Source organism: Pteropus alecto, unplaced genomic scaffold (genome assembly GCF_000325575.1).
Source record: "Pteropus alecto unplaced genomic scaffold, ASM32557v1 scaffold41, whole genome shotgun sequence".
NCBI classification, from domain to species: Eukaryota; Metazoa; Chordata; class Mammalia; order Chiroptera; family Pteropodidae; genus Pteropus; species Pteropus alecto.
In genome coordinates this window covers 470,835-483,744 of record NW_006430464.1, presented here as the reverse complement: position 1 = coordinate 483,744, position 12,910 = coordinate 470,835, and the positions used below count along the sequence as shown (strand labels likewise).

General features: G+C 54.0%; 3 protein-coding genes across 3 annotated transcripts in view; all 3 read right to left on the bottom strand.

Moving 5' to 3' along the window:
• Window positions 1-745, bottom strand: part of LIM2 (lens intrinsic membrane protein 2) — a 3,188-nt gene extending 2,443 nt beyond the window's left edge. The window contains exon 1 of the mRNA XM_006904983.2: window positions 571-745. Within this exon, the coding sequence (XP_006905045.1) occupies window positions 571-745 (175 nt within the window). The remainder of the gene's footprint in view (window positions 1-570) is intronic.
• A 1,268-nt stretch (window positions 746-2,013) lies between these two features.
• CUNH19orf84 (chromosome unknown C19orf84 homolog) lies at window positions 2,014-3,372 on the bottom strand. The gene is made up of 2 exons (XM_015592122.2): window positions 3,288-3,372; window positions 2,014-2,640 (listed from the first exon to the last, which is right to left on the bottom strand). The coding sequence occupies exons 1-2, from the start codon at window positions 3,320-3,322 to the stop codon at window positions 2,133-2,135; spliced, it is 543 nt and encodes a 180-aa protein (XP_015447608.1). The 5' UTR covers window positions 3,323-3,372; the 3' UTR covers window positions 2,014-2,132.
• An 8,808-nt stretch (window positions 3,373-12,180) lies between these two features.
• The window catches only part of SIGLEC10 (sialic acid binding Ig like lectin 10), a 5,884-nt gene continuing 5,154 nt past the window's right edge, over window positions 12,181-12,910 (bottom strand). Inside the window, exon 11 of the mRNA XM_006904982.1 lies at window positions 12,181-12,560. Within this exon, the coding sequence (XP_006905044.1) occupies window positions 12,297-12,560 (264 nt within the window). The 3' untranslated portion in view covers window positions 12,181-12,296. The remainder of the gene's footprint in view (window positions 12,561-12,910) is intronic.

Genomic DNA, 12,910 nt, shown 5'->3' with positions numbered 1-12,910 from the left:
AATACTATTTTTATCCCCATTTTTACAGTATGTATTATAATACATACATACATACGTACGTACATACATACATGCACGCACACACACATATACATCACGTGGCCTGGCACAAGTACATACATACATACATACATACATGCATGCATGCACGCACGCACACATATATATCACGTGGCCTGGCACAAATATTAAAAACACCTCATTCGGTATTTAGCAAATTAAGGATCCATCTTGTCTCTGCAACCCCTGGTACCTAATGTAGCTCTTGACACACGAAATGCCATTTCAGCACCCCCAGCCCCACCTGCAGTGCTGACCTCTACTCTGTGCCAGGAGATGTCACCTCTCCCTACTCAACCCCTCGGTCAGGCCCATCCTGTAACTGGACTAGGAAGACATAAGCGAAGTCCCAGCTCTGCCCCTTCCACGCGAAATGATCTTGGGTTGGTCCCTTTCCCTCTCTGAGCCACAAGGTTCTCCATCTACAAAAGCAGGTGGCCCTTCAGCTGTGAGGTTCTGCCCTGCAGGTCCAGACCCCGGCACAGCCCCGACCCTGCCCCGAGGCCTCACCGATGCTCTCTGTCTGCAGGTAGCACTTGTTGCCCAGGCAATACCGCCATAAGCCCTGGTGGGCGAAGGACCCCGACAGCCGGTACTGCATCCAGTGGTCTGTCGCTGTGGCCACCACCAGGAGGATGGTCCCCACCCAGGCACAGAAGAGGCCGCCACCCATGAAGCTGTACATGGTGATCTGTGGGGAAGGATGGAGATGGGGTCAGGAGCTGGACTCCTGGGGCCTCGGGGAGGAGAGGGCTGGGGGCTTAGACCCTTAGGTCCTGGAAGAATGGGGCTGGGGGCCTGGACTTGCAGGTCTTAAACCAGGAGTTGGGCTGGGTGCTAGGACACCAAGCCCTTGGGGAAGATGGGAGCCAGGGACCTGCGCCCCCCAGGTCCTAAGTGGGGAGGGGGCTGGCGTTCGGGACCCCGGCAGGTCCATGGAAGAGGATAGAGCTGGAGGACTTGGCGCCTAGATCTTGAGGGAGAAGGAGGCCGCGGGTCCCATGCTTGGTCCCTACCTGAGTGGCCGAGCCTGTCCCGAGCCCTCCGTCTGCCTCGGCCCCTCTGTGCAGACTGCGTCGAGCCAGGTCGCTGGCCTCGCTGCTCCCCAGGTCCCTCAAATCCCTTAAGCCTCCCCACACAATGGCCCCACAGCCCAGCAGCTTCCAGCGGGCAGAAGTGCAGCGGTGGCAGCCGTGGCCCCAAATGGAATTCGCTGAGGCAGGAATCCGGGCGCCCCCTCCCGCAGCCCCTGGCCCCGCGGGCCTCTCTCTGTGACCCTCCCAACCACGGTACCCCCCTTTCACAGGCCTTGCCCGCAGCACCCGCCGGGTAGGCCTGAGCTGCGTAAGCACACACGCACAGACACAAGACATGAGGACGGTCCACCATTTATTGTTCACACAGGGCCTCCCACCCCCAAAGGCAGGAAACAGAGTGATATCTGGATTTCCTGGGTCTGAGGGGCTCTTCTCCGGAGGGGTCACAGGCGTATCCCAGTTGGGGCTGGGACGAAAAGGAGGTTGAGGACCAGACTAGGCTGGCTGGGGTGGAAGGTGGACTGGGTTTGGGGCGGAGTTTAAGGGAAGGGTGCAGACTGGCTTGGCCTGAGGGAGCTGGGGGGTGAAGATGAAGAAGGCGAGAATGAGCTGGGTTAGGGTGCAGGTGGGGGTAGAGGTGGGCGTGGATGGGGTTCGGATATGGCACTGGGCGTGGGGTGGGCCGAGGGTTGCACGGGCAGGCGTGAATAGTTTCGGGGTTAAGAATGGGGCCGCAGGAGGCCTTGGGGTCGAGAGTGAGCTGAGGGCCGTCGCTACAGCCGGGACTGGTGTGGGAATCGGGGCGAGGCGCCGGGCGTGAGGCGCAAGGCCTTCTCCGGCTTGAAACCCTAAGCCAGGTTCATGGGCTCGCGCTCGGGCCTCCCTCCAAAGGCCGTGCGTTTGGGGTAAGAGGGTTGCAAGCAGGATGCTTCTTGGGGTGTCTCTGACGAGGCCGAGGTCACTCTGAGCTGCAGGAAAACCCTCCTAGCGACCCCGAGAGGCCCTCTCCGGACCCTGGGCCGGGTCGTCAGGGTCCTAGTACTCAGTGTCCCAGTCCTCGGTGGCAGCTGGTGGCTCTGGGCCTCGCACTTCCTTCTTCGCGTCCTGGGTAGGCGGTGTTGGCGGTGACGGCGGCATCACGGGCGGGGTCCTGGGGCCAGCCCCAGAGCTCCCTGCCCAGCCCTTCTCTGGCTGCTCGGCCCTCCCAGGGCCCCATCGCCGCTGGCCCCGGCGTGGCCTGCGCCGGACGTCCCAGCCCCCGCGACCGGTAGATGGCCTCCTGGCGGCGCCCGGTTGGGTGCTGCATGCCTCGGGGTTGCAGGGGCAGGCGGGCAGGGACTGTTGAAGGGTGTACGCCCCCAGCAGGGCACTGTGCAGGAGGTAGGAGAGGGCGTCAAGACGGATGGGGACAGTGACAGAGGCCAGGCTCTCGGGGAGTCCCAGGTGGGCTGGATCTGGGGTGCCCAAGAAAGAAGATGGCAGGGCTGGGAAAGGTGCGGGGGGACACCATTCCGTGCCAGGTGACGGCAGGGACAGGCTGTTCCTAGAATGAGAAGGGGGACAAGGCCGAGGGCTTGCCATCCGCACAGGTCTTTCCTGGTGGAGCCTCTGTGCTTCTCCCGGGGTTCAGCTCTCTCCATCTTGGATTCCTCATCCATCTCTCCCGCCCTCACCTGCTCCTGCCCACCCCTCTCTCCTCCCACACCCCTCCCCACTTCGCCCCATCTCTCTTTACAGAGAAACAGGCAGCTCCGCCAGAACCTCAGCCTCAGAGCTCGGCTCAGGCGGCCTCGCCTGCTCACCGTGTGTCTTTCCCACGCTGCACCTTGATGTTGCGCACCAAAAGATGGCTTTGGGTGGCATCGAAGGTGCCTGTTAAAAGGCCGGGTCTGGGAAATGTTCAGGAAATGTAGACAATTATTACCGTTATTTCTCCTGCCCTATGGCTGTTCCTGGTTCTTCCATTCTTGAAATTTCTCTGTGCCACGAACATCAGTTTCCAGCTCTCCCTGAAGTCCTAAGTATCTGGCTTACCTGTCACCAAGATCTCCTAAGACTCTTTTCTTTGGCATGATACCTGAGACTATTTTTCTCTGATACTCGCTGGCTGTGTTCACCTCTCTCGCACTTTCTCCGTCCCTGCTCTCTGTGGGTCTGTGTCCTGCCCGCGGGAAGTCTCGAGTCTCTCACCCCTCAGGTCCAGTCTCTTCCTTCTGCTGTTCCATCTTCACACGGGTCTCTCAAGTCTCTTCTAGCACCTTCCACTGGATTTCTCCAGCGCCCAGGGAGGCGGGAGGAGGGGCGGTGCTCCAGGAAGAAAGTGGGCGGGGCTTGTCAGAAAGAGGGCGGGGCCTGAGGGACGTCAGGAGCGGGGAAAGAGTTTTTTTTTGGGCTGGTTTTTCAATCCCACCCAACTCAGCACACAACCGCATCCACCCGAGACCCGAGAGTCCGGCCCCCGGCCCCTCCGCCCCCAGACCCAGGGATCCAGGCCTCCAGCCCCTCCTCCCTCGGACCCGCGAGTCCAGGCTGGGCGCTGGGGGTGTGGCCCCGAGCAAAATAGATTCAGCCCCTACTCCCACGAAACTTGGCGGCGGGAGAGACAAGACACCCACAGTACCTTTTCTGTGAGCGCTGTGAAGATGCGAAGTCAGGGATACAGAGGCAGAGGGGACAGTTACAATTTTAGACAAGACGGTTACAGAAGGCGCCAGAAGACCTAGGACTACGAGCATTTCCAGGGAGCAGCCAAAGCAAAGGTTTGAGGGTGGGATAATCGCAGTGTCTGAGGGACTGGGCAGGAATGAGGAGGAGTGGGTAGGTCTATTTTTAAAAAAATAAATGGTTTATTTTGGAATACTTTTCTATTTATAGAAAAGTTACAAAGATAATGCAGAGAGTTCCCAAACACGCCTCACCCAGCTACCTTAATGCTATTTTCCTAGGCTGCTGGGGAGCATGTGTCACAAGTAAGAAACCAGCATAACCATTAACTGCACTCCAGACTTTACTGGGATTTTACCCGTTTTTACACCGATGTCTTTGTTGCTGCTGCTGTTCTAGAATCCTAGGAAGCTACCGTTTACTCATCACGGTTCCCTCGTCTCCTCCCGCCTGGGGCAGTTCCTGTCTTTCCTTGTTTTTCATAACTTTGTCCTTTTTTAAGGAATACGAACTAATCAGCTGTTTCATGAAACGGAGGCCTACTTCAAAGAATAGTTCTAACTCATTTAATCCTCATTTCAGAAAGGAACAAACTGTGCCTCAGAGAGGTCAGGCGCTTTGCCTATGGGCACGGAGCTAGTAAGGGCACACCTGGGATTCGAACCCTGGACAACCTGGCTCCTGTGATATCAATGGAGACACAAGTAGAAGAAGCCAGACTGCAGAGGGCCTTGAAGGCTGCCGTAAACACTTCTGGCATTTTTTTTTTAAAAAAATTCTTGAACATTACGATGACTCGAACATTTGAAAGCAGAGGTGTGACTCAATTAAATTTACGTATTCAGAAGAGCACTGTGTCTGCAGTTTGGAGAATGGACTGTAGTGGCAGGCAAGAGCAGACGCATGGGAGCCCAGGGAGGAAGCTGCTATGGTCCGGGCAAGGGGGGGGCAGCCACACCAGGGAAGGCGGGAGTAGTGGGCATGGCAATGAACTTGAGAAGTACAGTTGACCCTTGCTCGACATGGGTTTGAACTGCAAGGGTCTACATAATTATATGCAGATTTTTACCCCCAATAAATACAGTCAGTGCTATAAATGATTTTCTCTTCCTGATGATTCGCTTAATGTTTTGGAGGAAGAACTATCAAGGCGTCCTGTGTGACTGCCGGGGCGGGGGTAACGGCGAATCAGCAATGCAACGTTTTCAACACGAGCAGTCCCTTGAACACGAAATCTGAGATACTAGTCTTCACTTTCTGAGTTCTGTGGCACCCAGGCCATTTGTGCACACACGGAGGTGGACAGTAACGGTCCGGGGTGATCAGAGCCAGGACACGGGGAGGAGCAGGAGCCTCGGGGAAAGGGATGGAGGGCGAGGTCAGGAAGGTGTTTTTAGAGGAGGTGGCAGTAGACCAGGTGGCTGGAATCTGAAGACTTTTTTTTATCAAGGAGGCAGAGTTTCCTCTGCTGGCGACTGTGGTTAAGATTCGGGTCGCTAGACTTGCACTCTGGGTCTGTCTGTCCGGTTACGTCGAATCCCACAGAGGCAGCGTAGGTCTAGACAGGGCTTGGAAATGGAGGGTTCGAATCCCCGCTTCGCTGTTTATCGGCGCGTGGCCTACAGCAAGCTGCTTAGGCTTTTTGAGTCTCCGTTTCTCTGAGAGACAGCGTTTATCGCTCAATTCTAGGGATTGCTCCTGGTTTTGTTCTGTTATTGTTTCTTTTCTTTGTGCGATCACTGTCCGACCTCTGCACTTACCATGTACCTGGCCCTTTAAGGCGTCCCTCCCACGCCAGGAGTGCGGAGGCGGGATCTTGCGTCTCTAAGGCAACGCTTTTCCACACAGGCGCCTCGCTCCCTCCTTGCTTCGTAGGGCAGCGCGTGACGTCACGCTCGGCTCTGATTGGCGGGCGCGCTGGAGTCCCCGCCCCGGACCCACCCTCGCTCTTTGATTGGCTGCGCTCCCGAGCGCGCGGCTGTAACTGACGTTCGCTCGGGCCTCCCTCGGTGACGGCTGGCTGCGGTCCAGCTTGGGGGGCTTCTGCCGCCTCCGGGGAGACCCCCGGCCCAGGCCCGGAGATCCGAGAGAAGCTTGGCGAGGGCAGGGGACCCTGGGCGGAGGGGGCAGTTCCCCCAGGGGTCTCCTTGGCCCACCGAGGAGCCCCACTGGCCCATCCCCGCCTTAGGTCCAGCCCTTCTTCTAAGTGTCCCGCACAGACGTCAAGCAGAAACACAAGGTTGAGCCTCAGCGCCTCCCAAGCCCAGGACTCACGGAGACCTTGGGGGCCCTTCTCTCTCCTTCGAGCTTTACCCACTCATTCAACCCTTCCGACTTGGAGGGGGGGCCTTTCCAAGTGCAGGGTGGGCATCGGAGCCTCCGGGTCTTGGGGCTCTGCTCACTGTCGCCCCTACCGACCCCTGCGTCCTGCCCCCTCTGCCCCGCGCCGCCAAGGGCCGGGAGGTCCTCCTCGTCCACCTGCCTTGAAGAATCTCCCCGCGTAGGGCTCTGTCTTCACGGCTCTCCCGCCAGCCTAGGCCTTCCAGGCCCAGCGGTCACCTTCAGACTTTGACCCAGAAGCTCTTTCTTTCTAACCGCCCCTTGTTTCTAGCCCAGTCCCCGCAGAGGACCCGGGGAGTCCTGCGGACGCCAAGGAGAGGTCCCCATCCCACAAGGCCAGGATTCCCATACCTTCTGTTCTTTATGCCTGCCTCCCACCGCTTCTAGAGCCTTCAGGATGGAGACCCGGGCCTCCCCACCCTCAGGAGTCCAGTCTGCCCTCTTCTGAGCCTCTTCCTCTTTTCTTCCGGGCCCCTCATTCCCTTGGGGAGTCCCGGAACCCCGCTACTGCTTCAGGAGACCCCAGGCATCTCTCAGGACCCAGGCGTCCGGGGAAACCTCTGCTTCAGAAGGACATCCCTGCCCGCTTCCCCAGCTCTTAGGGGCCACCCCCTCACTGCTGTTCTCTCCCTCCGCCTCTTTTCAGGTGTTTGACACTTTCGAAATCCGGGAGGTCATCCGTAAGCCGCCCCCACACTCGCAAGTACCCCACCCGAGGGTCTTCCTGCCAGCCCCTCCCCTGGCTGGTTTCCTGCCCCTCAGGCATCCGAGGTCTCCCCAAGGCCTCCCTCCTCACACTCAACATGACCTAGGGTGTCCCTCCAGGTAAAGGAAAAAGGGAACCATCCCTGCCCTGTGAACCCTGCTCCGCCTCCTTAGCCCCGCCCCCCACCCGGCAGGGACTAATCCGGGAGGACCCTCGGGACCGTCCTTTGGAGTTGCCCCTCCCCCTTTAACAATAAACTCAGGACCTTTTTTTTTTTTTTTTTTTTTTACTGTCATCTTTTCCAGTCGCCTGTGTTTGGGGGGATCCCCGCACATTTCGAGAACTCCCACACACCACTTCCCTAAATGACTGATTGTCCCCTCGGCCTCAGCAAAAATTACCTTCCGGTTTCATAGAGGGATCCTCGGCCACACTTGGCCTCGGGAGTTCCTCACCCCGAGCCTTCTTCCTCTTCCGGCTGGCCTCCCTCTCCTGGAAGACCCAGCTTCCTCTGGATCGCAAGGTTCACTTTCGAGTCGTCTCTCCAGGATTCTCCCCACTCTTCCCGCTGACAGCTCTCCATCCGGCACGCTCGGCCTGTAGCCGGCGGTCACTGCGCAGGCGCGAGGCCACCCGGATCCTTGGAGCTGGGTGGTTTTGCCACCACCTAGGAAATATCTGGGTGCTTGGCGAGAGGAATGAGAGCGAGAGGGGTCAGATTTGTGGACCGAGGTCTAGGCTGGGATGAGTCCCCCTAGGTTTTCGTGGCTGCTGTGAATGATGTTTAGACTGCTTAAAAGTCAGGATTTGCTAGAAGCATCTGCTAAAGTGGGAGTCTCGAGACCAAAGGGTTCCCAAAAGGGAGATCCTTACACCAGGGGTCCCCAAGCCCTGCGCTGGGGACTGGTATTGGTCCGTGGCCTGTGAGGCCCTGGGCTGCACAGCAGGAGGTGAGCGGCGGGTGAATGAGCAAAGCCTCATCTGTGTCTGCAGCCGCTCCCCAGTGCCAGCGTCACCACCTCAGCTCCGCCTCAGATCATCAGGTGTTAGATTCTCATAGGAGCCCCGGTCCCTGGTGTCACAAGGTTGGGGACCGCTGACTTTGACACCTTCACTTGCATTATCTCATTTGAATTCCCATCTTTGAAAAAGTGCTCAGTATACCTTATGTTCATATTATTTATCTTTTAACACAGGAAAATGTACTTCATTTGGTATACAGTTCCAAGTTTTGACAGATGCGTAGAGCCACGTAACCATCATCACAAGATACAGAATATTCCGTCATCTCCCCAATTCTCTGTGCTGACCCTTTGTCATAATAACCGAAAGAAAGAAAGAAAGAAAGAAAGAAAGAAAGAAAAAAAAAAAAAAGAAAAAAAGAAAGAAAGAAAGAAAGAAAGAAAGAAAGAAAGAAAGAAAGAAAGAAAGAAAGAAAGAAAAAGAAAGAAAGAAAAAAGAGAAGAGAAGAGAAGAGAAGAGAAAAGAAAAGAGAAAAGAAAAGAAACCCAGCCTCTTCCTCGAGGACAATTTGGCCTTAACCTAGCCAAACTGAAAAGTCACAGCCCCTTAGACCCGAGAATGCTGTCATCGAGGGGGCCTCCGATGGCTAAAGCAGTCACCCTGCAATTCACCCTAGATCATGTCATGTTGGCAAACATGCGGCAGAACCGGCAAGGACTGAGCCTTCATCATGACCTGTTTCTTCTTCCACACGCTGTATTCCAGGACCAACAGAGACGACGATGACGACAACGATGACGTACTAGTAGGAACAAAATAATAATACATATTTTTGAAGACAAATAAGAGCAGCGAAGTGAGAACCAGTGTTTGGACACCTACCAGGGTTAGCTAGAGACCGCGTCAGCCAACAAAAGGTGAGAGCTGTGGCCAGTTAGGTCGAGAGTCACTTGTCCCCATACTTGTCCCTCCTGTGAGCCCCGCCGCTTTGGGAAACTAGAACCTGAAGTGGGAACGGAGAAGAAGGTGTGTCACGGACAACTGGTCTCCCTGTCTCTCCAGGGAGTCAGGTCCCAGCTTAAACCTCTGGCGGATGAAGAGGGGACGCGATGGGGTCGAAACCAAGTCTGAGGCCGAGATTTGGGACCAGGCCGAGTTTCAACAATCAGAAGTGACTGGAAAGTTACACAACGTCCAAGGCACCTTCGGGGCTGAGGAAAGAGTTTCAACACAGGGTAACCGAGTCACCGGTCAGAAACACGGAACGTTTTTGTTTCTATGTCCCAGAGTCGACAGTCTCTGATTACCTGCTTACAGAGCAGATTTGGCGATGCCGATGGTCCAGGCCTGGGAGCATTTGTTATTGTCGTTTGTTCGTTTTTGTTTTTTTCTGTTTTTCAACTACAGGACATTGCCTCCCCCTCCCAACCCCCCGGAGAGTGCTGGATAAGAAACCCTCCTAACCACCCCCTCCAAGCCCCGGGTCGTGATTACAGAAGCCGGGACCTTAACACACACATTCCAAAGCTGCCCACCCCTGGTCAAACCTGTTGCCCTAACACAACCTTGTAATCTGGCAGTTTCCCAGGTCAAGAAAACGGGGTGGGGGTGGGCAGTGCTCTCGAGGCAGGCTCTGGCGGGGTCAGGGCGGGAAACAGACACCCTTCTCTAAGTTTATAAAGGGGAATTGGGTGCATCTATTTCAGGAGCTGTCTGGGTGCATCTCTTTCAGGACCTGTCTGGGTTTGGATTTCACTTCTGCTATTTCACCGGGCGACCTTGGGCAAGACCCTGTTCCATCTGGAAAAAGAGGTGGGCGCCCTGAGCGATGGCGCGCAGCAGCCTGTACTTCTAGTCCCTCTGAACCCTGGCCCCGGCGGCCACTTTAGTCCTGGCAGCTAACCCCGTTCTTCATTTTCTTCAGTAGCCGGATGAGCTGGCACATTCAGAAGCAAAGCACATCAGACCGGGCCTCCTTACCATATCGTCCACCACCCCGGTAACTGCAGACGAGGGGAGATCTCCCCGGTCTTTTGTCTAAAGTTCCCTTCACTTTTTTGCGAGTATCGGTGATAACATAAGCATCAGACAACAGGGCCTGTGGAAAGTGTTCAGTATATGTTCGTGTTAGAGATATTTTTAGAAATATCTCTGGGATTCGAGAGGGTTGAGCTGAAGTGGTTGGTATCTCCAAACAGGCCCTGTTATTCTCTCGCTTAGGACACGGTGGCTTAAGACATCTGCCACACACACACCCCTCTCTGCTCACGCTTGGAAAAGGTTCACTTGTCCGCTCACAGCTTTTTTTTCTCTGTCTAAATCATCGCGTTTGGAAAGTATACACCTTCCCTTCTAAATGTTGCCCTGTCCTTTAGCAGCTTTTAAAATCTTATTCATTTATGTTCCCTTTAATGAAAAAGAAAGCGAAATGTTTATTATCAGATGACATGATTTTTTTTTATGTAGGAAATCCAAAATAATTTACAGACGGATTATTTCAATAGGCAGATTGCGCAAGGTTGACAGATATAGGGTCGCTGTGCGAAATCCAAGTGGTATATTTCTATATACCAGAATCACCCAGGAAATGAAATGGACAGAAATATGCCATTTTTAAGAGGACTGAAAAATATCAAATACTTAGAAATCTAACAAAAATATACACGTGTTCTACGCAGTAGATTATGAAGCATTATCGACAGAAAAAATTCAAAAGAACGCAATTAAATGAGAGGAAAGACCATATGAAATATGGGCTAGATTCTATAAAGATGTCGATTGTTCCCAAATCAAATAGCATCTTTTTTTTAAATCTTTACTTTACAATTACAGTTGGCATACGATATTATATTAGTTTCAGGTGCACGACAGTGATTAGACATTTACGTAACTTACGAAGTGATCTCCCCCAGTAACTCTAGTCCCCACCTGGCACCACGCATACTTATTTCGATATTATTGACTAGATTCCCTATGCTGTACTTGACGCCCCATGACTATTTTTATAAGCGGTAGTTGGTAACTTCTTAACCCTTCCCCTTTTTCGCCCAGCCCCCAGCCTCCTCCTACCTCCATCCTGCTGACCGTAAGCTCGGTCATTTGTGTCTCAGCATCTCCACGAGCCGAGCCAAGTGCCCTGGGTTCTGAGTCCTTTCTTAACTGGGCAGATCTCTCCTGCGTGGCTTCAGATAAATTAATTCACCTCTCTGAGCCTCACCATGAAGATACGCTTTACCGTACACCACAGTTGTCGTCGAAGGAGACAGCTATAAACGATTGACTCACAATATGATATGTAGAAGGTGCTTAAAAAATGTCAATGTCCTCACTCCGCCTTCTCTTTCTCTGATGACACGGCCACTCGTGTACAGCTTGGGACCTGAGAAGGTCCTGTTTGACCTCCATTTTTTTTCAGCTCTACTTATAACCTCTTCTGCTTTATTTGTACTCCCCCCCGCGCCCCAGTTCTTTCTGTCTTCCTATCACGTCATTTATCATGTTTGTTTGTTTGTTTTTAATGCAAAGATTAGCGTCTTTGCTGGGCTCCCCAGTTTTCGGCACAACGGCCAGGAACCATGTCCTAGGAGGCCCGTCCGTAAAGCAAGTAGAACTATGAGCTCTGGGAAATGAGAAATGGAGCCCTCTTCCTCTGGTCGCCATCTAGTTGGTTCTAGTTGGTTCTAGTTGGTTCTAGTTGGCTGGTTTGCTCTTTATTCCATTTCGCCACTGTGGCCACTCCCACGTCCTCGAGCGTTTGCTCTTCCCTAGATTTGGAGGTCGATGATGTAGTCACCCCAAATGTCCTTGCCCTGGAACCTTCTAGCTGGTCGCACAGCTGGTCCCATTGGCCTTGACTCCTCTTGACCTCTCTTCCGAAACTCTGCTTCTGTTTCCTCTTCCATAAAATCGAGCGGGTGACTTGACTCTAGATTAAGATCCTCAGACTTTTCCTGTAAAAGGAACTTATGCTAAATGTCTTCGGCTTTGCAGGCTGGCAGCTCGGCTCTGCATGAAATCAGCCGTCGATGGCAACACATGAGCTCCGACGTGACTTTATTAATGGACACCGACATTTGAATTTCCTATTTCCAAGCGTCACAAAACATTCTCCTTTTCTTGATTTTATTTTCCTCCCGACCATTTAAAAAATACATATAAAAAAAAAACTTCTTGACCCATAGCTGGTATATAAATGGGTACGGGGCCAGGCCGGACCTGTGAGGTGAGCTTGCTGACCTCACAAAGATAAAGATGATGATCGAATCATCTTTAAAGCCCCTGACCTTTGCTAAACAAGAGACTGAGTTATCAGCTAGGGTGGTGCCTGGGTGTGCCCGAGGAAAAGTTGACCTTTCTGTTTGCAGAGAAAGTCAAGCAGTTCAAATGCTGGGTCTGACAGGGGCGGACCCACCCTTAGAGGAGGAGATGGGGAGAGGGGGAGAGGGAGGGGCTTTGCCCTTTTCCGTGTCTCTCGAGGGCCCTGCTCGGCTCTGTACCTGGATGTCATCCTACAGCCCCGTGGACTCTCAGTGGAACCTGATTTCTGCGTATTCCGAGTTGGTTTCCTGGGACTCCTGGATCTCCCACGGTCTGAGGCCTGGGAAGTCGAGGGCGGCGTAATGGATCTCGTCTTGCTCGTTCTTCGATTCTGGGACTTGACGGGACGGCCTGGGTCCCGGACTGCCATGGGACACGTGGCGTCGCTTCTGGTTGTCCTTGGGTTGCAGGGAGTTGACATCTGCGGGTGGGGTCTGGGACGGACTCTCCCGTTTGGCCTTCCAACTCCGAGCCTAAGAGAAAAATGCATTCATTAATTCATTCATCCAACAAATCCTGGAGTGCCTACCGCGTGCCGGGCACTGCTGAAGGATCGGGGATTGCATCGCGGGGGAAAAAGGAAAGCTCTTTTCTCGCCGAGCTTTACGTTTCATCCTGGGACGGAAACCATCAGCAAACGTCTGCTGTGGCCCCCGAGCAAACCAACACGGGCAGACAGACGCCTTTGGCCTCTTCAGAGCTGCTCCGTCACCATAAAGACCTGGCCCCCCCGGTGGCTACTACTATGTTCCCCGTCTCTACGATTCTGTCATTTCGAGGGCGTTATACACACGGAATCATGCATGTGTGACCACGGGGGGGT

Coding starts and splice junctions, on each gene's coding strand:
- CUNH19orf84 (XM_015592122.2), bottom strand. CDS start 3,322: ATGGAACAGCAGAAGGAAGAGACTGGACCTGAGGG. Junction 2,641..3,287: donor GAAGAGACTGGACCTGAGGG/GTGAGAGACTCG, acceptor TTCTCATTCTAG/GAACAGCCTGTCCCTGCCGT.